Source organism: Podarcis cretensis (assembly GCF_951804945.1).
Source record: "Podarcis cretensis genome assembly, chromosome: 1".
In the NCBI taxonomy this organism is placed as follows: domain Eukaryota; kingdom Metazoa; phylum Chordata; class Lepidosauria; order Squamata; family Lacertidae; genus Podarcis; species Podarcis cretensis.
This window is the reverse complement of record NC_137170.1, coordinates 123652950-123679042: the sequence shown is the minus strand read 5'-3', so window position 1 is coordinate 123679042 and position 26093 is coordinate 123652950. Positions and strand designations below refer to the sequence as shown.

General features: G+C 44.4%; 2 protein-coding genes across 8 annotated transcripts in view; one reads left to right on the top strand and one right to left on the bottom strand.

Moving 5' to 3' along the window:
• The window catches only part of NEMP2 (nuclear envelope integral membrane protein 2), a 112183-nt gene extending 99695 nt beyond the window's left edge, over nucleotides 1–12488 (top strand). For all 4 annotated transcript variants that reach the window (XM_079980195.1, XM_079980193.1, XM_079980194.1 and 1 more), the window contains 4 exons: nucleotides 1482–1596; nucleotides 4430–4655; nucleotides 6691–6867; nucleotides 11026–12488. In XM_079980195.1, coding sequence (XP_079836321.1) covers nucleotides 1482–1596; nucleotides 4430–4655; nucleotides 6691–6867; nucleotides 11026–11242 — 735 coding nt within the window. In that variant the 3' untranslated portion in view covers nucleotides 11243–12488. The remainder of the gene's footprint in view (nucleotides 1–1481; nucleotides 1597–4429; nucleotides 4656–6690; nucleotides 6868–11025) is intronic.
• A 1251-nt stretch (nucleotides 12489–13739) lies between these two features.
• Nucleotides 13740–26093, bottom strand: part of MFSD6 (major facilitator superfamily domain containing 6) — a 46573-nt gene continuing 34219 nt past the window's right edge. For 2 of the 4 annotated variants that reach the window (XM_079977897.1, XM_079977898.1), the window contains exons 4-7: nucleotides 24636–24797; nucleotides 22568–22666; nucleotides 19862–20142; nucleotides 13740–16845 (exon numbers count right to left, since the gene is read on the bottom strand). In XM_079977897.1, coding sequence (XP_079834023.1) covers nucleotides 16666–16845; nucleotides 19862–20142; nucleotides 22568–22666; nucleotides 24636–24797 — 722 coding nt within the window. In that variant the 3' untranslated portion in view covers nucleotides 13740–16665. Of the gene's footprint in view, nucleotides 16846–17074; nucleotides 17097–19861; nucleotides 20143–22567; nucleotides 22667–24635; nucleotides 24798–26093 lie in introns of all 4 variants that reach the window. The other 2 variants (XM_079977900.1, XM_079977899.1) reach the window with 2 other exon arrangements.

Below are 26093 nucleotides of genomic sequence, written 5' to 3'. Positions count from 1 at the left end.
GAGAAATCGAAACTAGAAACAGAATTGTTAGAACCCAATACTAAGAATTTATCAAGAATGTGCAATTTTTTTGCTGAAGTGGAATACAACAGATGAGACTGTTAAATCAGCTATGATTAAATGGGCACAGGACATAGGTCAAAATATTATGTTCGCTGACTGGGAACAGTTATGGACCACCGGTATTAAATTTACGGCATGCAATGCCTTAAGAGAAAATGTTATGAAAATGATTTACAGATGGTACATGACCCCAGTCAAGCTTGCGAAGATCTACCATTTGCCCAATAACAAATGTTGGAAGTGTAATGAGACTGAAGGGACCTTCTTCCACCTTTGGTGGACCTGCCCAAAGATTAAGGTCTTCTGGGAAATGATCTATAATGAAATTAAGAAGGTACTTAAATGTACTTTTCACAAGAAACCAGAGGCATTTCTCTTGGGCATGGTCGACCAATTGGTGTCAAGGAGGGACAAAACTTTTTTTATGTACGCCACCACAGCAGCATGAATTCTTCTAGCAAAGTATTGGAAGACACAAGAATTACCCACACTGGAAGAATGGCAGACGAAAGTGATTGACTTTATGGGATTGGCAGAAATGACTGGCAGAATCCGTGACCAAGAGAAAGAGACGGTGGAAGAAGATTGGAAGAAGTTTAAATTATATCTTAAGAACTGTTACAAAATTGAGGAGTGCTAAAATGTCAAGGGGAGGGAAGAGGCAGAATTGCAGCTGAAATTGTTTGATGATTTAAGGTGAAATTGAGAAAGATAATAAGATTAAATTTAATTGGTAAAAAGGGTTGCTGAAAAACTGTAAAACAAGGATGCAAAAAGGGTGAGGTATGGGGAAGTCCGAGAAAGGAGGTTTATGAAAATGAGGTTAAGAAATTATTTTTGTGTGTTTGTTTGTATTTGTTGATGTTTGTGTGTTGTTGTTGTTTTGTTTTAATTGGAAAATTAATAAAAATTATTTAAAAAAAAAAGAAGAAGTGTATTTCTGAGGTTTGATGGCTCATAACACCACTTTTTTTTGGGGGGGGGAGTAATACAATATAATTCTATATCAATGGAAAAATAATTTAATGAAGAATGTAATGCAACAAGGTTTGTTCAATTATCTGTATTATATCAAAAGTTATAGCCAAATAACCATGAAAAGGAGTGTTTAGAGAGCCAATCAGGTGCCATCTTGTTTTGGCAATGATGGCTCATAACACCACTTTTTTGGGGGAGCAATACCATAAAATTTTTTATCAATGGAAAGATAATTTAATGAACAATTATATATCTTTCCATTGATATATAATTTTATGGTATTACTAAAAAAAAAAAAAAAAGTGGTGTTATGAGCCATCAAACCTTGGAAATAGACCCCAAAACGTTTCCACAATTTTGGCCACTAGTGTATGTACAAACGAACAAATTGCCATTTTTGTTCATCTGCCTCCCTTTTTATCTTGTCTCACCATCGTTAGGTAAGCACTTTCTGGATTTTAATGAGCGGCTGCTGGTTCTCTTCCCTCTATTTTCTTTACACGTGGAAAGAGGATTTGAAATGGCTGTGGCATCACTGCACGCACTATGTACTAGGTAAGGGAATGAATAGAAATAGAAAACTGAAAGTGAACATTAGGCTGTGTCACACAGAAAGTATAGTCATTCATAAAACAGAAAATTTCTAAAATGGCACTTCGCCCTCTAAGGTTTTAAAGTTACAGCCACTGGCTTTGTTCACAAGTCATAGTTAATGGTTCCTTGTTGTAACGGTTCTAGGGGTTGCTCGTTCGTAAGCCGGTGCAAACACCTGGCTGGGTTGCCTGAGTGAACCTTTTCTGTCCGGACAGCCACTCACCCGTGGCTGTCTCAATTGCTGGCAGAATCCGTCAGTGGGCGTTTCTTAAACTTCTTCCAGCAAAGAAGCTCTTTGACGCCTAGTCTCCTCCTACTCTCTCTGCGCAAGGAGGGCGTAGGCAGCGGAGGACCCCACTCTCCCCACTGGTCCCCGGCAAGGAGTCATGGGACCGCCTCGCCGCTTCCCCCATCTGCCCCCCTTCTCCACTGGTGCTACGCTGATTCTCTTCCCCAGAAGAGGGGCTGCCTCTCCCAATCCCGGGACGCTCTCTGGAATCCCTCTGGATTTTGCTCTCTCCCTCCGGCACTGATGGCAGTTCCATGACACTTGTGAATGCAGCAATCTTGCTTATTTTGCTCCTTGCTGCAATATCTAAGAAACGTAAGAGAAGTTGTCCTGGCTTGGACGCAAGCCAGGTCTGCTGATGGGAATAAGACGGTTTGAGCATATTAGACCAATCCTGGTCCGACTGCACTGGCTACCAATTAGTTTCTGGGCCCGATTCAAAGTGCTTGTTTTGACCTATAAAGCCTTAAACGGCCCAGGACCGCAATACCTCAAGGACCATCTCTTCACATATGAACCTACCCAGACCCCGAGATCATCTTCTGAGGCTCTTCTTCATGTGCCTCCTCCTCGAGAGGTCCAGAGGGTGGCAACACGAGAACAGGCATTCTCTGCAGTGCCTCCCCATCTGTGAAATGCTCTCCCCAGGGAAGTTCGCCTGGTGCCTTCATTATACACCTTTAGGCGCCAGGAAAAAGCATCGCTTTCTAACCAGGCATTTAGTTGATCTGTTTGACATCCTATACCCTTTAAAAGGGACGCAGGTGGCGCTGTGGGTTAAAGCCTCAGCACCTAGGACTTGCCGATCGAAAGGTCGGCGGTTCAAATCCCTGCGGCGGGGTGCGCTCCCGCTGCTCGGTCCCAGCGCCTGCCAACCTAGCAGTTCGAAAGCACCTCCGGGTGCAAGTAGATAAATAGGGACCGCTTACCAGCGGGAAGGTAAACGGCGTTTCCGTGTGCGGCTCTGGCTTGCCAGAGCAGCGATGTCACGCTGGCCACGTGACCCGGAAATGTCTCCGGACAGCGCTGGCCCCTGGCCTCTTAAGTGAGATGGGCGCACAACCCCAGAGTCTGTCAAGACTGGCCCGTACGGGCAGGGGTACCTTTACCTTACCTTACCCTTTAAAATGTGGCTCTTTTCTGAGGGGGCGGGGTGCTATTAAGTTGTTGTTTTTATTCTGATTATATATGTTGTGATCTTTTTTGTGAACTGCCCTGAGGCCTCTGGGTATATTATTATTAATAATAATAATAATAGTAACAATAACAAGAAGTTCAGCATCAGCTTTTCACAACGGCCAGAGATCTATGGGAAGCCCATAAGCAGGACATGAGCACAACTGTACAGTAGTACCTCTGGTTACATACGCTTCAGGTTACAGACTCCGCTAACCCAGAAATAGTACCTCGGGTTAAGAACTTTGCTTCAGGATGAGAACAGAAATCGTGCTTTGGCAGTGCTGCGGCAGCAGGAGGCTCCATTAGCTAGAGTGGTGCTTCAGGTTAAGAACAGTTTGAGGTTAAGAACAGACCTCCGGAACAAATTAAGTACTTAACCCGAGGTACCACTGTACTCTCCTCTAGCTTAGCACTACATCTAAACTGAGGGTCATGGTTTTGTTTCACCCCAAACCACGACCTGTAACCAAAGTTTGCACTTGTCTTACTGATTGTTGTTTGTTTGGATGTAACCCTAAGCCAGCGATTGCGGTTTGTTTCTCCCTGGCAATAGCAGGAAAGAGCAAAGGGGGTGAGACCAATAGGGTCCCAGTAAACCATTGGCCACGGTTTACCGTGACGAGCAGGGTGCCCGGTAAACAATGGCCATTGTTGTGGGACCTTGCAATTAGACTGAAATCCTATGTACACTTACATCGGGGGTAAGCTCCGCTGAAGGCAGTAGGGACTTGCTTCCAGTAAATAGGGAAGGTATCGGGCTTCGTAATTGAGCTCACTTCAGTTTCTTTTTAAAGTTTTGTCCAAATGAGATTCTAAAATTTTCCCTTAGGTTTTTTTTTTTTTTAAAATGAATGTGCACCTCAGCTTTTTTATCCACATAAAGAGGTTACACCAGAAACTGAATGTGTGAACTTGCCCACAAGGGTCTCTTTATTCCACGAGGTGGAAAGCAGACTTTGCAAATACAGTGGTACCTCAAGTTACATACGCTTCAGGTTACATACATGTCAGGGAACTGGAGACAGAGAAGGGGGAGGGAATGGGAACTTACTGGGAGAAGGTTCCTTTAATAAGCAGAACGAATTAAGTACTTAACCTGAGGTACCACTGTAAATTTATCAGCTTGCCTGCCTTTCGTACGGTCACGTGCGACATTGCAGCACCATGGAAGCTCCCTTTCAGTTGAAGTCATTTCGCCTGGTCTCCTACAACTGATTCTTACCACAAATAATAGGGCAAGGGGCAATTTACTAGCTTGAAATAAGCTAAGATAGTAGAGTTCCTTCCTTGTTGATCTTTGTATGGTTTTGTCGTTTGCTTTTCCAGGATACTGCCTGATAGTTGGATCCATCAGTTTTGGTTTTTGTCACAAGCATGGGCCGCTCAAGAGTGAACAGAGTATGAACCTTCTGATGTGGATGCTACAATGTATAGGCTTGGTTTTCATCTATGTTGGCATTTCCATTCCAGTGGTTGCCTATGCAGTCATTGTCACCATGCTGTGTTCAAAAATCCTACATTATCCTCTTAGAGTATTCGGCTACATTGGCAGGTTAGTATCCTTTTGGGCTGCTAAACCACTGGATGAACAATCCCCTTTAATGGACATGTTTCCTCCCACCGTGTATGGAATGCAGGATCTGCCCACATGTATTGGCTTGGATCACGTCACTTAAGATATATTATTTTTATCCAGTTCTGCATAATCTGTTAATTTTGTTCTCCATTCTTCCAAGGTCGGTACTTCTTCTTGTTTCCATTTTTGAGCCATCAATGTTCTTGCTGCTGTTATTGCATACTGAAAAAGTTTACAGTCCCTCCTATTTATATCCATCCTTGTTATTCCCAGCAAAAAGGTTTCTGGTTTCTTAGCAAAGCTATATTTCAGCATTTTCTTTAGTTCATTATATATCATCTCCCAGAACCCCCTTACTTTCTTACAGTCCCACCACATATGCATAAATGTACCTTCTTTCTCTTTACATTTCCAACATTTGTTACAAGTTTTGTACATTTTTGCTAATTTTACTGGTGTCATATACCACCTATATACCATTTTCATAACATTTTCTTTTAATGTGACACATGCTGTAAACTTCAAGGCAATACTAAAATTAAGGAATGTGAAGATAGGATTTCAACTACGAATGATTGTCAGAGAAGTTGAGGGAGGTCCAATAAGTCAAAATATGTGATGTGGAAATTGGTATGATTGGAGTTTCTATGGGAAAATTTTAATAAAAATCTTTATAAAAAAATAAATAAATAAAAAATAAGATATATTATTTTTATTGGCTCTGGAGAAAGAATGGGTTGGGTGGGAGTTGGCCATCTTCTAATACAGGCCTCCATCTGTTATATTCTATGTATACCTTGGCAGTACGGTTCTCTTGTCAATAATACACAAGATTGCACAAACACCGCATTCTAAAATACAGCACAAGTGCGCCTTTTCCAACACATCTTCCCTTTGATGGCATCCCTGTTAAGTGCAGCTGCTTTCATGACTCACAAGAAGGGGCTGTTTGTTTTCCACTCTGCCTTTTAAAGAAGGTGCCCAGCAAAGGATGTTGTGAGTTGTTTAAAGGCAGGTGCTGTTTTAGCACACATATAAAAATAGGAATATTGGGCAGGAGCCAGTGAATAAGCTCCCTTCACAGAAGGACCTTGGCTTCCACAATGGGGCTTTCCCTCAACCTCTCTGGCCCCTGTGCCTTCCCCAAATTGGCTCCAGAGAGGGGAATAATAATAATAATAATAATAATAATAATAATAATAATAATAAATAAATTTTATTTATACCCCGCCCTCCCCAGCTAAGACCGGGCTCAGGGTGGCTAACAACCAATAATAAAAACAAGTTGATTGAAATACACCTTAAAAAACAAGATTAAAATACAACATTAAAACAATTAAAACATTAAAGAACATTCAAAGAAGAGGACTTACCCCATTCAGATAGAACAGCCAACGTAGCACCATGTTGAATTCCTCCCCAAAAGTCAAGCAGTATTTTAATTTTAATTAATTGATTAGATTAAAATATAATTGAAAAGTTAATTGGTGTTTTAATTTGCAAATGCAGGGCTAGGGAGAAGGGGAAGCTTGGGAGTTTTTTGCCTTGTAGCATTTGTTATTTGAAAACATTCCTTCCCTCCCTGTTCCCTAGTGTTATATATATGGTCTGCAACCTGGTGGGGAGAGCACAGTCTTGTTTAGGATTAATTACAGTGGTACCTCTGGTTACGTACTTACTTCGTTCTGGAGGTCCGTTTTTAACCTGAAACCGTTCTTAACCTAAAGCACCACTTTAGCTAATGGGGCCTCCTGCTGCCGCCACACCGCCGGAGCACGATTTCTGTTCTCATCCTGAAGCAAAGTTCTTAACCTGAAGCACTATTTCTGGGTTAGCAGAGTCTGTAACCTGAAGAGTCTGTAACCTGAAGCGTATGTAACCTGAGATACCACTGTACAGTGCAGCTACGAACAAGTTCTGATTCCCCCTTGTCACACACTTTTTTTGTATTTCAAATCCACAGAGCAGCATTCGATCCACCAGCTGTGGCCTTTTGTTTTCTCCTTTTCAGAAAAGCCAGCCGGCTCTTCGTATCAGGAAAGTTGGAGGTTCGTTACCTGACTGAAGAAGAGTATCGGGAGCAGGGTGAACAGGAGACCCTCAAGGCCTTGGAGGACCTACGAACCTTCTGCCGTCGCCCCGATTTCCCCTCGTGGGTAGCAGTGGTGAAGCTGCAGTCACCGCAAAGGTAGGAACTTTCTTCTTCTTTAGGTCAATCAAAATTTCACAGAATAGCATGCCAGCTTTTGAGTTCCACAGAACTCTTTATCAGAGTTCCACAGAACTCTTCATCAAAGCAGCAGGGGAGGTGTAAGTGTGGATCTTAGCTGATGGCAGTGCCACAGGCCTGCAGCTGGTGAGAGTCTTGAGGCAGAATTTATTCACAAAGTAGCTTTCTATTCTTTTTTTAAATATAATTTTTATTAACAGGCCAATCAAATCACATTAATTCCAAATCACATTAAATCCAAATTATACAGCCAGTTTTTTTAAATTTTTGTTGGGGGTACCCATACTTCAAGTTCCGAAAGGGGACAAAACATCACTCTTGCTGGACAGTTCTATCCAGTTCTGTCCAGATAGTCATTTTGTTATTTTCTTCATCTTCTTGTTGTTATCATATATTCCTTTCTTTTGATATCTGATAATCTTCACAAGCAGGTGAAAAACAAACACTCCTGTGTGGGTTTTATACTCTCCAAAAATCATATCACATACAGGACAGACGCCATTTCCACACCTCCGTTAAAAACATTCCCACTGTCTGTCCGTTGATTCACAGGCTTGCGAATATATATCTCAGAGGGCTCTGCCAGGTTAAGATAACATCCTGATAACCATACATTCACATTCCAATGACCCTGGTCCTCCTCCCTCTCGTCCACCCTAGGCAAGCCTGTCTTCATGAAACTCCATTTTTAACTGCGTCATAAAAGTTTCCTTTCATTCCCCGGTATTTCCACCAGTCCTCTCTTCAATCAATAATCCACTCCCACACAGTTCTTAGTCTCCTGCTTGTGATTAATAATAGCAACGATTCGTCTCTCTATCTGGAGGGGAGGGTTATTGGTACTCACATAAGGCAAAAAAAAGAAAAGTTTTTTCCTCCCCTCCCTTTCCGTTTCACTCCAACATACCAATCTCTTGATGTTGGTTCTTCACTTGATTTATTTTCATGCCCGTCGCTCCGCTCACAGATAATCCCATTAATCAGCAGTCTATACTCCCGATCTTCACTTGATATATGTGCATTAGCTTCTTTCCAATTATATATTTCCAATTAAATATTTCGAGCTAATGCGAACCAGTGCGCTGATTGGAGACAGCGTCAGGAAGAGCTGACTTCACTCGAGGGCTTCGTGCCAAGTGTCCACACCCCCTTCTTTCGAATCCGGGGGTGCATTATGGACACCGCTGGCAAGGCAGTCCCCCCCATCCCCTTGGGGGGGCAAGGAAGGCTGCATACTTCCCATAAAGGTAAAGGTAAAGGTACCCCTGCCCGTACGGGCCAGTCTTGACAGACTCTGGGGTTGTGCGCCCATCTCACTCAAGAGGCCAGGGGCCAGCGCTGTCTGGAGACACTTCCGGGTCACGTGGCCAGCGTGACATCGCTGCTCTGGCGAGCCAGAGCCGCACACGGAAACGCCGTTTACCTTCCCGCTGGTAAGCGGACCCTATTTATCTACTTGCACCCGGAGGTGCTTTCGAACTGCTAGGTTGGCAGGCGCTGGGACCGAGCAGCGGGAGCGCACCCCGCCGCAGGGATTCGAACCGCCGACCTTTCGATCGGCAAGCCCTAGGCGCTGAGGCTTTAACCCACAGCGCCACCTGCGTCTCCATACTTCCCATAGCAGCCTCTTAATTACCTCGGTGGATCAGAGAGATGTTATTGTCGGCCATCTTCCAATGCGCCCCCTGGTGGTAGCTTTCTAAAGGAAAAGGGTGGCTTTCCCCCAAAGTGAGTCTGTATGAGAAGGAAGTTAAGGAAGCATTCGTTTGCTTTAGGCCAGGGGTGCGGGGGAGCTGTGGCCCTTTGGATGTTGGATTACAATTCCCATCATCCCTATTGGCCATAGGGCTGGGGCTGATAGAAGATGGAGTCCAACAGCATCTGGGGGCAAGGACACTGGTTCCCCATCCCTGGTGTAGGCTGAATCTAGGAGCCGCTTACTAAGCTGAGTTGTTGTTGAGTTTTAATCAAGTTATAAACTGCCCTTCTGCAGCAGGATTATTATTATTATTGGGGGGTGGGGTTGGATAAAGTTTTATTAACTCTTTTCACATTGCAATAAAAAACAAACTAATAACACACAAAAAAGCAAAAGAATAAAAGAACAGAGAAAAGGTCGTAGAGACAGGTAAGTAGACAGGTAAGTACAGAATCTTCTCTCACAGATATATCTTTCGTCCCATACAGAAAAGGGTGCGTCCTTCCAGCTCATAACTGGGGGCGTCCCTTTCATCTCTCAGCCTCTCACCCGTTTAGGGAAATTTTTAATGCTTGATTTTTTATCGTGTTTTTAATATTCTGTTGGGAACTGCCCAGAGTGGCTGGGGAAACCTAGCCAGATGGGCAGGGTATAATTTTTTATTATTATTATTATTATTATTATTATTATTATTATTATTATTACTACTACAGTGGTACCTCTGGATGTGAACGGGATACGTTCCAGAGCCCTGTTCATATCCTGAAGTGAACGCAACCCGCATCTGCGTGGGTCGCGATTTGCCCCTTCCACGCATGATGTCATTTTGAGCATCTGCGCATGCGCAAGTGGTGAAACCAGGAAGTAACACGTTCCATTACTTCCACGTCGCTGCGGAGCGTAACCTGAAAACACTCAACCTGAAGCACATATAACCCAAGGTATGATTGTATTATTATTACAGTGGTACCTCAGGTTACATACGCTTCAGGTTACATACGCTTCAGGTTACAGACTCCGCTAACCCAGAAATAGTACCTTGAGTTAAGAACTTTGCCTCAGGATGAGAACAGAAATCGCGCCGCGACAGCAGGAGGCCCCATTAGCTAAAGTGGTGCTTCAGGTTAAGAACAGTTTCAGGTTAAGAACGGGCCTCCGGAACGAATTAAGTACATAACCAGAGGTACCACTGTATTATTATCAGTACTACTACTGAGACTTCCCCTTCGCTGCCTCTCACACAGGGACATCACCTTCACCCGCGTGCAGTTCTTACCCAAATTCAGTAAGATAAAATAATTAAGAGAAATAATAGTAAAATACTTAGAGATGAAAAAATAAGAATGGTAACAAAACAGAAAGAGATGGAAAGAAGGTTGAGAGCAACTTCCTACCATCCGTCTGTTAGTTATGCCAGCAAGTAATCCTCATCATAGTCCAGGTATCATGTATAACTGGCGACCAGTGCTAGCTATTCTTGCTTTGCCCATTTCCCCCCTACTTGAAATGCAAAGACACAAACGTGTCTTGAAAGATGTGGGAGATATTGCCGGTGCTAAGAATGCAGTGGGTGTGGTGGACAAGAGTTTCCGAGCAGCACTTTTATATATAGCGCTTTATGACATAGCTGTCAACCGTCCCTTATTTGGCGGGAAACTCCCTTATCCCAGCGCTGTGTCCCGCTGCTGTCCCTTTTTGATGCTGTCCCTTAAATTTCCCAGGTTTCAAAGGAAGCAGCTCCTCTCCCTCCCTCCCTGCCGGCCAGGGAGGAGGGAAGCTCCAACTGTGTTGCTTGGCTGCCCGCCCCGCCCCCCTCCGGCCTCCTCTCACCAGCCTCGGCCCCCAGGAGCCCCTCCCCGCCGGGACTGAGGAACCTTGAGAGGAGAGCGAGGGCAACCCTAGAGAAAGCAGTTCAGAGACAGGAGGAGGAGGCGGAGGCACGGGCAGGTGTTCCAAGGGCTAACCATAGAGGGGGAAAGCGGAGAAAGGACCGCAAGCGCTTCTCCCATAGATTTGTAGTGGTAGACTAGCATAGATGGTCTATCTGCGGGTTTACTTCGGGAACTATTCCCCGCCTTCCTCCTGCCCCGCCTGATGGAACTGAGAGCTGCAGATGGAGCACGAGAGAAAAGATACAGAACTGCAGCAGGATCTTCGCAGCTTGGACTTTGTTTTGCGCGAAAAGTGGTTGCTGCTTGTAGTTATTTAATTGCAGTGTTTCATCGGCTGGTGTCTTGAGCAGCAACCTCTGGAAATGAAGGGCTAAAAACCGCCGCTGCTCTCCCAAATTATCTGGTCCCTTTTAACTTCGTATTTCAGCTGGTTGACTAAAATCCCTTATTTTGGCTGCTGGTCCCTTATTTTCAAATATGCAAGTTGACAGCTATGCTTTATGATCTCTCCTGCCCCACCCCTAGATTTGCAAAATTTGTCCTGGGGCTTCCGCACGTGTCGCCTGAGGAAGTGGCCGCCCACGACGAGCAGTACGGCTTGGGAGGGGCCGCCTTAGAAGAGCAACTTTTTAATCCAGAGGCCGAGGCGGAGCCAGACCGCCAAAGGGAGCCCTGTGAGGTGGAGGAAGACCCCAAGGAAGAGGAACAAAAGCAAAACTTTTTCAGTAAAGATGTTCTCTGAGTCACACTGTCTGGAGGTAGCGAGGGAAACGCACCACAGTTTTGCAAGTGAGTGAGAATTCGCAGAACGGACCTTGGAAGGTTCTGCTTTCTGAACTGCACTGCAGGGGGCAGCCAAGATTTTCCGAATGAGTCTCTTCTGCCACTTCAGGTCTCTTTTTGAACCTTTTAAGGTTGCAGAGATTTATCAGAGAACGCGCGTGCTCCCCAAAGGTACTGGGTTTAACCAGAAGTTCGACAAGGCTTTTGTTTTTTATTCCGAATCAGAGGCTTGCAGGGAAATAAAAAGAGGACCACTTTTATATGGTTTGTTTGCCCGATTGTCAAAAGACTCAACTTCTGGGGTGCTGAGCTCAGAAAACGAGCAAGAGTTTAAAGCCTAATAAAAAACTATTTTTTATTATTTTCGAAAGGCGAAGGTAAACCAAAGTTGTCAGTCTTTGATTTTAACATGGTGCTGATGTTTAAGAGGGAGTTGTAGCTCTGCTGCAATTATCCTCTTCCCTATTTACATATCCTGGTTTGGAATAAGTATGTATCCTGTGGTAGAGGGAGGGCAGAATTTCCACTACCGCATGGTGTGTGTGGAAGTCCACAGCATCTTACGGGCCCCACATGCATTCAGCTGTGGGTACAAGGCTTGCCTCCCCAACTTTCTACTGAATATCTGGATGTCTAGGGCAGCTCTGGGCAGGCCAGCAAGTGGGGTCTTGTTCTTCCTTCCAAACATACATCGTGGGGACTCTTAGGGACACAGTCCCTACCAGAGAAGAATGGCAAACCAAGCCGACGGACTATGCTGAAATGGCAAAGTTGACCGGAAAACTCAGGAACCAAGAGGACAAGAACTTTATAATAAAGAATGAGGGAAATTCACAACATATTTAAGAGACCATGGTAAGCAGATGGAAACATTGGCATGGTTTTGGTTTCACTTGTAGTGTAACAATTGTCATGGAAAATATGGAATGATGTGATAGTTAAAGAGTCTGGAGAAGATGCAGTTTTAAACGATTAAAAGGGGCCTCCAGGGAAGGGGTGAAGTTCTGAGATTCAGAGGAATCTCTATATATGGATCTGTAATTGATTTTTTTTTTTTTTTTTGGTAATTTTGTATTGTAAAAAGCAAATAAAAACAATTTATAGAAAAAACATACACTGTGGCGTAGAAGTACACAGCTTGGTCTCTGGTTTATCACAAGTGGTGTTGAATGTTTTATTTTAAATAAAACAAGCCTGTCTGTATATCACATGTAGGATGTGTTTTAAATTCTCTTAATGTACTTTTAATCTTTTGATGGAAGCCGCTCAGTGGCTGGGGAAACCCAGCCAGATAGGCGGGATAAAAATAATAAAAAATTATTATTATATTATTATAATTATTATGTGATTGTATGGAACTAATGGAACACTCCACAAAGGAGCATTTGATATGGGTTAGGAGAGATTCTTGTAGGGGTGGGGTGTGCGATCTTGAGAGCTTTTGATGGTGTGTATTCAATATACTGCATGCTGAGCCGATCCCTTTATTTTCCCTTTCTCAGGTGGATAATCTGGTTCAAAGTCTTTATCTTTCTACCTCACAAGGTTTATTTGCAAAGCTAAAAAAACGAAGGGAAAGATATAGTTAAGTACATCCTGAACTCTCGGGAGCCTGGGGAGGGGGAGAGGAGAGAGATATCACAGCCAAGATTCAAATCAGTATGAATGGCTACGCTGCTCACACAAGACAGCTTTTAAAGCTGAGCTCTACCGCCCAAGGGGACTTCGAAAGGCAGGGGCTGCTCAGGCACAACATTCTCTTAAAAGTAGAGGAAGCAGAAGCATGAGCCGGAAGACTCCCAACGCTGTCGCCAGGAGTGGAGTCTTGCAAAGCGCATCTGTATCCAGCAACAGCCGAGGATGCAGAGCAGAGAGATTTTGAATGGGCAAGGAAGCAAAGGTGATATTCTGCCTTCTCCCTGTAGGGCTAGAGTTGGGATGGGTAAACGGTGGGTCTGGAGAGCAGCAGACATACCATTTTGTGCTATTAAATACCAAGGATGAGCAAAGTGGCTCCCCAATAAATCAATAAGATTGTTTGTTGCGGGTGCTCAGCAGCAGCATCACAGGGGCCCCAACACAACATCCGGTGCATCGGACCAGAAGTCACGTCCGCAAGACCTCGGAACCTGACTTCTAGTGGCACTGGAAGTCAGGTTCCAAGGCCAGGGGGCCCGTGTGATGTCATGACATCACATCGCAGTGTGACATCATGACGTCACGGGCACCCATAACATGGAGCCCAGGTTGGCTCCCCTAATGAGGCTATGCAAAAAATTAAAAAGCAGCTGTGTCCCTTCATGGTTTTTCCATTTTTTTTAAAAAAGCACACAATCCCACTGTCCACAATTTTAAAAGTTTACAGTCCCACTGTCCATAAAAATATAGTTACCTGTGCCAACTCCATGCAGTTGTATGAGCCTGGACGTAATAATAATTGAGCATTGCCAGAGATCTGTTTTACATATACAGTGAAATTTTATTTCTCTCACTACATCTTAACAATTTCACAAATACGAAAACCCGTGTACGGTCTCATCGCCCGCGTGTAACGAAGGAACAGGTTCAACAGACAATTCAGACGTGTAAACGTTAACACGTAAGCTCAAAGCGTTACAACGCAGCTGCTGCACATTAAGGTGTTATTGGCAATGTTAGCCATGTGAATCTCTCTACGAATTAGCTAAAGAGAGGGTTTAATATTTTATTTTTAAACTGTTTTTAGCCTGTCATCTGCTTGGTTGTTTCCTAACCTCCACACACACGTACCCCAGCTGTAACATAATAAATACAATTCTGATTCTCTCTCTTTTAAAGGACACTTAAACAAGTCATGAGAAATTTACAGTACATTTAAGTGGAAGTGCAAAAAAACCCAAAACACTTATCAACTACTCTCTGTTGTTTGGTCCCAGGTGTCCACGTCTAGATTCTGTAAGGCTTATGCATTGGGAAGACCCCATAGTATTCCATGTGGAAATCTGAGGGGCTCTTTTGCCTTCCTCACAACCTAGCTTGAGGTATTCCGTTACGTGGTCTGCATTCGAGCCAAGTGTGACCCCCACGCCGCTTTGCCTAGAACAGATCTAAAAATCTGACATGCTTCCTTGCAAGCAGCTTTCGCCAAGCCTGGAGCACCACTCCAGCCTTTTGGGACTACAACTCCCAGAAGTCTCAGGGTCACACTGTTGTGTTTGGGGCTGATGAGAGATGTAGTCCAAAACACCTGGGTGGCGGACACCAGGCTGTACATTTCCGTCCACCTTTTAAAAGGATTGATCGCCTGCGGCCATCGCTTGTCTCGATTACATGGAATGGAATGTCTCTCCCCGTCGCCAACCAAAAGCCAGTTCAGGAAATGAATCTTAGTATACAGGCTGGTCTGCCCAGGGGTGTAAGTGCTGGGGTGGGGTGGGGGGCAAACACAGCCATTTGCCACGTCGCTTGGCTGCCAGAAGACAACAGTGGTTTGGTTCTGTGCTGCCTTTCAGTATGAGGGCAACCCTGCCCTTTTTAAGCAGCTGTTCCTCAGGAGAGAAAGCTTTTAGCAACCCTCTTGAGCCTCAAGGCTTCGGCCTGGAATAAATAATAATGTTAATAATTTTATTATCTATCCCCCACCTGCCTGGCTGGGTTGTCCCAGCCACTATAATGTTTCTTTTCTCAGCTATAATCGGCAAAAGCGGGTTCGACTAACATTTGGGAAACATGGAAAGAAAAGAAACATGAATCTGCCAGTGTATTTGACAAGCAACACAAAGTGTTGTCGCGACAGCTCAAAACGTACGGTGCCGATTTTTCATTTATGTAAGATGGCTCTCCTGTCATTCCAGCTATGTTTATATTAATGATTTCACCTTTTCCTAACCAAGAACCATTAGGAGTTGTGTCCCACCCCTTTTGGCAGCCCACAGGCACTTTAAATGTACCCCACACATCGAGTGGGGAACTGGCAGTCTGTCCCCCCCACCCAAAAAAACCCATGTTGCTGGACTCCAGCTCCCATCAACCACCGCCCATGGTCAGGAATCATGGTATGTGTAGTCCTAGCAACATCTAGCGAACCACAGGCTCCTAACCCCTGCTATAAATAAATATAACCACGCCCCCCAATAAAATAAACTTTACACTATCGTGAGATAAAACATATTGGCCCTGATCAAGAAGTAAAGCGGCCGAGCTCACAAGGATCCCCTCTCTTGCACCAAACAAAAGGTGCTGTCAGCACGAACCACACGTGAATCCTGTTATGGGTTTTCCCTGGCAAGGCCTGGGTGTCCCCCAAGTCCAAAAAGGGATTCTGACATCCTATGTGAGCTAGGAGAACAGCCATCGGTCCCAGATGTGCATATGTGGCTCCTGCCTCTGAGCATGAACGCAAATACCCCATAGCTGACTACAACAGGGTTGGAAAGGAAAGATTCACCTCCACAGACTGTTTCTCCCCGCGTTGGGTTGGGTCAACAGGGTCCCATATTCTCACAAACGGAACAATTGCAGTCAAGTGGGGGGTTTTTATGCATAACGCCGAACCTACACAACACAAACACAAGCCCTAACCCACAGCCTCGTAAACAAAGGGTTGTAGGCAGCCAAATAGTTTTGATTCAGTCTAAATGCCCTTACCAATTCCCTGCTGCCTGGCCAGAGAGCAGTGAACAGCAACCTGGCCAGTTCAAAAGGTTCCAAGGCTCATTTTTAACACAGAATTCAACTGGCCCAAAGCTATTCAAAGTTTCTGAAAAGTCTTTACAAAAGACAGAATTCTAAGCCGCTCCTTCATTTAGGTATCTAACCAGCGTAGTCTCTCTATAGAGTTTCAATAGTTTATGCATCTCTCCTTGGGAAACTAATATGCCTCCCAATAAATTAACATAGATTTAGGGTGGGTGGGTGGAGAGAAATACCTATGAATTCTCTTTTCCCCTTCCCTAAGAACTGATTTTAAAACTAATAATAATTCATTGTCTCGAGCGAGAGAGAATGCAAGGCAGCATTCCTCTTTCGGAACCGAAGCCGACTTTCACAAATTAAATACACTACCAAGTTAGATTTCCGTTTTGTTTACGCACAAATGGACCCCAAACCTCGTTCCCGCAAAGGTTGAAAAGCGTTTTGTGTGGAATATTTTAACTCTAGTTAGTTATTTTGACACCGGCCTCTTCTGGCCTAGCCTTCCTAGGTTTTCAGTCCTTCCTGCCACAGGCCTATTGGGCTTTGACACAGAAAAAGGCCTTAAATATTTAAAAATGCGTGCTGTGTCAGGTTACCATCGCGGAGATGAAGGGAGCTGCAGTTTCAAGCTTTTCGTTTCAGCATTCCTCTCAGCTCCCCCCAAAGAGCAGGATCCAGTGCAGCAAGATGACGACAGGCAGCAAAGGCCTATTCCTGCCTTGCCTCAGGAGGCTGAGCACTGCAATCTGCAGGAGCTGGGTCTGGATCGGTGCAGCCTGGGCTGAGATGAGTTTCAGGAGCTGCCGTAGGTACAGAAGTCTCTGCAGACGCATCACTGCTTTGATTCTGAGGGACGCTTGGTGCAGAGTCGTGACTATTGTTGGCTTTCTAGGAAAGAGAAAGGATCCCATGTAAAAATGCATACTTGCGGTTTTCCCACTGCTCAGGAAAGCGCACATATTCTTCTACTGCAGGTAAGCCAGGCAGCCTTGTCAGAACAACAGCAGCAACGGAAAAATCATACATAGCACAGCACATAAGCAATAAAAGCAATTATGGGGAAGCGCGATCATATCCAGGTAAAAATGTTGGACAGCAAGATGTCAAAAGAACTTACCTTGCTTATTATCTTTTCCTAACTGCTCTTCCCCAAGAAGCATGCATGAAAAAAACTTGTTGTATTTTAAGGCAAAAAACGTTCTCTCGAAATGTTACATAGGCAATAACACAGCACATCCCTACGGCTCGTTAACACATTTTGGCGCTCCTGTGCACATACTTTGCTTGACATATTTTCCATGTAATCCTTTGCATTAGCGCCACAGCGAGTTAGAGTTTGCTATTTCTGGAGCTGAGCTATGAATATTTCAGGAGACTTACTAAGCAGCAGGCCATTTTCCTACTCATGAAAAAAAGTGGGGGGAGGAGAGATTGTAACATTTTCTCAGGTATTTTTAACGAGTTCGTTTCTACAATATGCAAACATAAAGCTAAAGCTAAAAGTTAACACGACCCGCCCAACCCAAATCCAAACACTAAACAAATCCCACAGACCATTGCGGCCCAATTGGAACATGGCAGCAGGCTTGTGTATTCAGATCTCCCTGCTAGCTTGGGTCCGATGGCTGCAAAGGGGCCATCTTCTTTCCTGACTCTAATGTGGGTGACATCTATCATTCAAGGGCTGAGATGCTTCTCCCTGGGTGCTTTAGATAGTAGTGGAACAGATTCTTGTGCAAAAGTATCAATGAGCTATCATTAGTGCCAACCTCTGAAGGACATATTTAGTCTCATTTTTAAGACAGCTGCTCAAATGCCTGCTTTATGAGGCAGAGACTCCTCTTGATGACAAAACTAATAATTTTGTCATTAGCCGGTTAAGCTGCTTGTGAAGATCTTGGTGGAATTAAAGGCCAATGTTGCTTGAGTGTAACAGCACATTAAAGAAGTAGTTAGTACAGTGTACTTTCAGGCAAACACACACCAGGTTTCTCAAAACTTTGGATTCAACAGCAGTGTTGATAGGCTCCCCCACTGCCTTACAAAAATGTGAATGTTTTCCTTCTTTTGTTGCTGAAGCCCGCCTGCAAATTACTGGTGGAATTGGGTAATTTTAGACTCTGGCCTTGCAGAGTGAGGGGAGCTCTATAGATGGCATTATCTATTCACTTATTTCAAAACGCAATGGCCAGCCATGTTGTGTTTGGGGGCCCCCCAGGACTTTTGCTCCAAATTTTGGCCCTCATGCATCATTGCTGCAAATCACATAGGACAGGCTTCCTCAACCTTGGCCCGCCAGATGTTTTTTGGCCTACAACGCCCATGATTCCTAGCTAGCAGGACCAGTGGTCAGGGATGATGGGAATTGTAATCTCAAAACATCTGGAGGGCCGAGATTGAGGAAGCCTGACATAGGAAGCTGGCTACACCTCGGTCCAAAGTGGGGAAATGGACACTGTCAACAATCCAATTACTTGATCACATATATGTACCTGATTAACCAGGAGATTCTCATTAGTTTGGGGGGGGGGTTCTTTGTTAAAAAGTACGTTTTTAAAAAGTGATAGGTGCCATCTTATAAGAAGCATCCTCTCCAATGTTGAGAAGGGATCATGCGTTTTCTAGGGTGCACATCAATTAAGACAAATACAGTCGTACCTTGGTTCTAGAACGCCTTGGTACTCATCTGTTTTGGCTCCTGAATGCCACAAACCCGGAAGTGAGTGTTTAGGTTTGCAAATGTTTTTTGGAAGCTGGATATCCGAGGCGGCTTCCGATTGAGTGCAGGAAGCTCCTGCAGCCAATCGGAAGCCGCACCTTGATTTTCGAACGTTTTCAGAAGTCGGATGGACTTCTGGAACAGATTCTGTTCGAGAACCAAGGTACGACTGTAATGCCATTTTCTTCGGATTCTTTTTCCTTGCACACATATTTATGCAATTTAAGATTCAGTGAATTAAACATCATTTGATTAACCAACTAAATATATATATATATATATATATATATATATATATATATATATATGAATGATCAAGTCAGTGAGAGTCCATATTTAAAGGGAACCCCATATATGTGTGTGAGAGAGACAGAACCTTCTTCCCAAAATCCAGGTACTTTTAAGACTGGCTTTGTTTCCAGCCTTGCTCTGCATCAACCTGCCGCAAATATTTGATGCTTGGAGGCTGCATATAGCTGTTGTGGCTAATTTCTACTGATTATCTGCCCTTTCCAAGAAAAAAGAAAAACACCAAAAAACCCACCCTTGTAAGATATACACATTATCTCCTCTTGTGGTAAAGCATTCCGTAGATTAAATCTGTGGTTGCACAAAGCAGAACTCTCTCTAGTCAGTATTCAAGCAACAGCTAATAAGCTTTGTTGAATAACCACAATCGGAGGAGTTTCCATGTTGTATATGGAGACAACCCACGGAGTTTATGGGCTCAAGCCCCCAAATACAACCTTCTGGGGCTTGTATTGTTTACCTCAAAGAAGAGAAAAGCACTGCAAGCCCCATAATTCTTCTCCAGAACCCCCTGTGTACACCACTCCCAGACTCCCCTAAACACCCCAATGGACAGATCTGCGTGGTTGAGATACCCCCATTGCTATTTCTTTTGGAATGCAAAGCTTAACAGCTAGGAATTCAGGGAGGCTTGCAAGAGACCTTCGCCTGTCAGGTAAGCACACCTGTCAAAACAGAAGAATAAGCTAGGAAATGAGTTGAGCCATTTCCCACTTATTGGATGGGGTTGCCCGTTTCTCTGCTGTCCGAATTAAGAAAGGGATGGCAGGTACCAATGATCACACCCACCCCAAGAACGTTTCCTTGGAACCCTAAAAACCACATATCCGATTTCTCCTCCTAAAAACACCTTTTAGGCAGCAAAGCGTGGGTTACCTGCAAAGGCTGGTTCTCGAGCACCTGGTTGCTTTTGGAGAGCTGGACCATTTCCTTGATCTGATAGAGAGCATAGGCGAGAGTGACCCAGGGGGAAGAGCTGACACTCCAGGCAGGCTTGTTGACGTCCTCTTGCTCTTCCTGGTGCTTTGTTTTCTTGGGAGGAAGCTTGGGCTCTGGCCGAGGCATGATATCTTCCGTCTGTTGCTGTACCAGGTCAATGGTGGCTATGGGCACAGGGCTGGAAGGCACTGGGATCCTTTCGGCCAGCATGGTTTTTTCTGAAGTTCAAAATAACCATTTGAAAGGTCAGTATTCGTTGCCATGCAGCAGGGGTCGGCAAGGTTTACCTCGCCTCACTCCAGCGGAGATTCTTCCGTGGGCCTGGTCGCGTGCGCGATTTCCGGCGTCTGCACATGTGCAGCGCGCGGGTACTGGCCGAGGGGGCGGCTCGGTTCAGGGGCGGCTCGTGGGATAGTTAAACGACCCCCGGGGGCCGCTTGTGGCCCATGGGCCTTAGGCTGCCGACCCCTGCTGTACAGGGTGGATAAAAATCAATTAAAAAATATTAAAAAATCAGATTTTTTAAAAAATGTAAATCGGATTTTTAAAATACAATGCTTTTGGAGGAAAAATATTTCTATAGATAAGTTTTCTATTTAAGTTACATTACAGTCCAAGGGCTATTCATCAGGAAATAAGTTAAGTTTTTCATGTGTGCTAAAACCCAGTCTTAAGGGTTTTTTAAAAAATAAAATTGTTTAACCGCATCAGTAAACAAACATGGATACATATGCTACAACGTTATTGTTTTAGTTAAATAAATTGTTTAAATTGTTATTAAGTAAATTATTATTTTTCTCCTTCCAATAAAGTACAGAAGAAAGGTTGTCCAAATATAAACAGTTACCTTATTAAACCTCACAATAATTTCATGATGATCGGTCTATGTATTTCTAATAGTATAACCAAATTAGTAATTTCTGATAGAACTGTAAAAACGACTCTGAAAATTTATTATTCCAAAAATGAAACCTTCATCTGACTGTAAATATTAAGCTTACACTAGCAAGAATGAGTCTTTCTGTAAAATAAAAATACAGTGGTACCTCGCAAGACGAATGCCTCGTAAGACGAAAAACTCGCAAAACGAAAGTGTTTTTCATTTTTTGAGTTGCTTCGCAAGACGGATTTTCCTATGGGCTTGCTTCGCAAGACGAAAACGTCTTGCAAGTTTGTTTCCTTTGTCTTGCAAGTTTGTTTCCTTTTTCTTAAAACCGTGCATTCACTTCGAGGAGCAACTCATAGCACGCGGTGTGGTAGCCTTTTTTGAGGTTTTTGAAGACTTTGGTGATTTTTGAAGCTTTTCCAAAGTCCGTGCTTCGCAAGACAAAAAAATCGCAAGACGAAAAAACTCGCGGAACGAATTAATTTCATCTTGCGAGGCACCACTGTAAAAAAATGATTTAAATCAAGTCTTACTGACTAGTGAATTTAAATCGTGATTTAAACCAAATCCACCCTGCTGCCCTATAAAATTTACTTCTGAGCAATCAAGGGCACTTTTCAGAACCCCCAAACCCTTAAGCTCTGTATGGAAAGAATAATAGAATCCACTGTTCGATGGAGAGGGGCACACTTAGTGCAGCCCCCTGTAATTGTCAGGGACTGGGCAGAAGAGGAACGGTGGAGACCGCCTCCCCATCCTGACCCTTCCAGGGAGGAGGAAGAGGAAGACAGTTTAGATTTACAACAGGGGTTTGAGGAAGGTCACAGCTCAGAGGCAGATGAGGGGGGAAGCTGGGAAATAATGGGAGAGGAGGAAGCCCCGGGGGTAACCAGCTGACGGACACAGTGTAGCTTGCAGTTGTGGTAGTCCAAAACACAATGGCTTCCCTGGGCCCACTTGCTGTTAAGAATAACTCAGATCCGGGGTCAGCAACCTTTTTCAGCCGTGGGCCGGTCCACCATCCCTCAGACCATGTGGTGGGCCGGACTATTTGGGGGGGGGGTGAACGAATTCCTATGCCCTACAAATAACCCAGCGATGCATTTTAAATAAAAGCACACATTCTACTCAGGTAAAAACACGCTGATTCCCAGACCATCTGTAGGCCGGATTGAGAAGGCAATTGGGCTGCATCTGGCCCACGGGCCTTAGGTTGCCTACCCCTGACTCAGATAGAGCGCTATTTTCTTACTGCAGCTCAGTTTATCAAGAATCTGCTCATGCTTTAAAATGAATTATACGTAAGGTAGCAAGACAAATTGAACTATGGGGCAGTGCTTATCCTTAGCAAGCTCTTTCACTCTTAGACCCCCATTCCCAGAGACATCCAATAATAATAATAATAATAATAATAATAATAATAATAATGTCCAAATACTGCTGTCTTTCCCTTGTCTCTGGATCAGTTTGTCTTGTAGACAGAGGACCTGACATTTTTGCTTATTAAGGACGGCTTCTATTGAAAAAGCCCCTGTGTGCCCAGCGTGGAAAGTTCTGCTTTAAACAGAAGAAAACATGAGGTCCTTTAAAAGTAAGCCCGGCCCTATAGCATTAAGGTTATGACTCGAGTCAAATGATCAATGAGACTAAATGGGCACGAGAGGAAAAGAGTTCAAAGCAGATGAGATCACCCCAAGAGGCAGAGGAAAATGCTGTTAGGTTGGGTGCCTCTGAATACATGGGAATAATCTACCTACCTTCTTTCTCATCAGGAACTGCCACCCACTGGATCAAAGCAAAAAGCAATAGGATCACAAGACAGGCCATTCCTATCCCTCTGAATGTCGAAGCAGCTCCTGTGGAGAGAAGCAGGGAAGAGTGAGACCCAATTCAATCATGCAAAGAGCGATTTCTAGCCAGACTTGTAATGAAGTAGATGGACGAAAGGTCTGGCTCAAAAGTAAGGGAGATTTGCATCTTTATAGGTTTGTTTTTATTTATTTTTATATATATAATTATCTTCTGAGGCACCTCTGAGGATTGCACTTTTAACGTTGTCTACTTTAAGCCAGTTAGATTACACCCTTTGGATGAAAACATTAGGAGAGAAGTTGTAGAAGCATTCAAAACACCATGGCTTGGATTTACAGTGGTGCCTCGCAAGACGAAAAGAATCCGTTCCGCGAGTCTCTTCGTCTTGCGTTTTTTTCGTCTTGCGAAGCAACCCTATTAGTGGATTAGCGCTATTAGCGGCTTAGCGGCAAAGCGGCTATTAGCGGCTTAGAAAAAGGGGGGGGGAGCGAAAAAAATGGCAAGACGTTTTCGTCTTGCGAAGCAAGCCCATATAGAAATTCGTCTTGCGAAGCGCCTCGAAAAACAGAAAACCCTTTCATCTAGTGGGTTTTTCGTCTTGCGAGGCATTCGTCTTGCGGGGCACCACTGTAGAGTGGAACTACGGTGTGTCTAAGGACGCGGGTGGCGCTGTGGTCTAAACCACTAGGCCTCTTGGGCTTGCCAATCAGAAGGTTGGTGGTTCGAATCCCCGTGACGGGGTGAGTTCCCGTTGCTCTGTCCCAACTCCTGCCAACCTAGCAGATCAAAAGCGTACCAGTGCAGGGAGATAAGTAGGTACCACTGTGGCAGGAAGGTAAACAGCGTTTCTGTGTGCTCTGGCTTCTGTTGCGCCAGAAGCAGTTTAGTCATGCTGGCCACATGACCCAGAAAAGCTGTCTGCGGACAAAGGCTGCACCCTATAGTCGATTTCGACTGGACTAAACCATCCAGGGGTCCTTTCCCTTTCCCTTTTGGCATGGCTAACTTAAAGTGAATAAAATTTGCTCACGATGCTCAAAGCATTGAATTTATGCTAACAACTGGCAGGCAGGCTTCCTCCTCTGACCATGCATGCATGATTAAAGTCTCTAAATTCCTGCATGAAACTAAAAGAGTACTCAGCAAGGGACAGATATGGAGAGTTGGGGATTGATGTTTAGAACCTTTGATGTGTGCCCACACCTGTGTGTATCGGGACTTGCAAATATTTTAAAAGTATGGGATCATCTCCCGTTCTGTTCTTCATTTGAATACAACTGTTAAGGCCTTCTTGGTGGTGGTGCCCGCCCTGTGGAACACCCTCCCATCAGATGTCAAGGAAATAAACAACTACAGTGGTACCTCTATTTAGGTTCACCTCCGGTTACGTATCCTTCAAGATACGTACACAGCAAACCTGGAAGTATTTTTCTAGGTTTCACTGTGCGCATGCGCAGAAGCGCTAAACTGCATGCATGCGCAGAAGCGGCACCTCCGGTTGCAAATTCCTCAGGATCCGACCGAAGCTCCGGAACAGATCCTGTGTGCAACCAGAGGTAGCACTGTATCTGAATTTTGGAAGACATCTGAAGGCAGCCCTGTTTAGGGAAGTTTTTAATGTTTGATCGCTTTATTATTAATAATATTCTGTTGGGAGCTGCCCAGAGTGGCTGGGGAAACCCAGCCAGATGGATGGGATGATGATGATGATGATGATGATAATAATAATAATAATATATTGTCATTATTATTATTAGGTGTTTTGAAGATGACAGGTAAAAGAAATGTCTTAAAGATACTGGTCCTTCTAATTTGGTGTGCCAAGTATCCACACAATTTCATACATAACACAACCCCCCCCCCCAAAGAAAACACAAGCATGATAGCAGCATTTGGCTAACATAACTTAAGCATAGGGAAGTGAAGGGCTGGAAAACATTTAATAAAGCAGCATCCAAAATGCATGAAAGGAGAGCAAATTGCTAATGGAACTATCCAACATGTTTCTCTTACCGAAATAGTTGACCAGCACTCCTCCAACCATTGCTCCGCACCCTCTGCCCAGGCCAAGGTGGAGGCCCTGCAGAATACCCTGAGCGGAAGTTCTTAATTCGGGAGGAACAGCAGCACTTAGGTAGGAAATGCAAGCTGCCCAGATTGCTGCATGGGTCACACCTGCAGAAAAGGAAGATGTTTCAGAATTCAGTGCCTTATGCTCCTGAAAATTGTTTTTTGTTTCTTTCTTCTTCTTCAGCCAGATTCAGGTTGTCTTGGATGAAATGGGTTTTAGGCTGGGCTTCAAGGACAGAAGTTCCTTGCTTACTCTACTGGATGAGATGAGGGAGTGTGAGACCCTGTTGATTCTCTAGGGCAGGCATGGCCAAACTTGGCCCTCCAGGTGTTTTGGGACTACAGTTCCCATCATCCTTGACCACTGGTCCTGTTAGCAAGGAATGATGGGAGTTGTAGTCCCAAAACAGCTGGATGGCCAAGTTTGGCCATGCCTGCTCTAGGACTTTTGTCACCAGCGACCATGGTACCAGTGTTGATAGGCTGTCTAGGTTAGAGGTGGGAGACCCTGGTTTTTAATGCTCCCTTTCCTACTTGGATGGCTGAGTGCAGAAGATGGTCTGGCGGATGACCCTCCAGCACTTATGCTATGGACTTCCCCATAGAGGTCCATTTTATCGCCAATTCTACTCAACATCCACATGAAACTGTCATGAGTCTGGGGGTGTGAGGCGAGGCATCATTAAGATGCAGGGGGCACCAGCTCTGTATCTCTCTTTTATCAAATCAGGAGAGGCAGGGGCTGTTTTGAAACAGTGCTTGGGAACAGAAGGACTGGATGAGGCCCGATAAACCGAGACTCGAGCCAGACAAAACAAAGGTACGGTTAATGGGAGGTTGACCTGCCTAGTTAGGCGGCCTTCAAACTGTTATGGATGGGGTTGACCCAATCTCCCCAAACAGGGGTGGTTAACCTTTGTTTTGTACTGAGGGCCACAATGACCATGGTGCCCCCTCAGGGGGGTCACATGGCAAAGTGGGTGTGGCCAAAGTATAGATGTGGCCATGGTAAAAATCATCATCCTCAATGCTGCCATCCAAAAAACACATTTTCTACCAGCTGTTCTACACTATTTTAATTGTTTGAATCATTTGTTATTAAATCCAGCAAACAAACAAATACAGTGGTACCTCGGGTTACATACGCTTCAGGTTACAGACTCCGTTAACCCAGAAATAGTGCTTCAGGTTAAGAACTTTGCTTCAGGATGAGAACAGAAATTGTGCTCCGGCGGTGAGGCGGAAGCAGGAGGCCCTATTAGCTAAAGTGGTGCTTCAGGATAAGAACAGTTTCAGGTTAAGAACGGACCTCCAGAACGAATTAAGTACTTAACCCGAGGTACCACTGTAATATAAATTTCCAAACGGCGTGTTTTTGGGAGGGGGTGCTTGCTTCTTGTT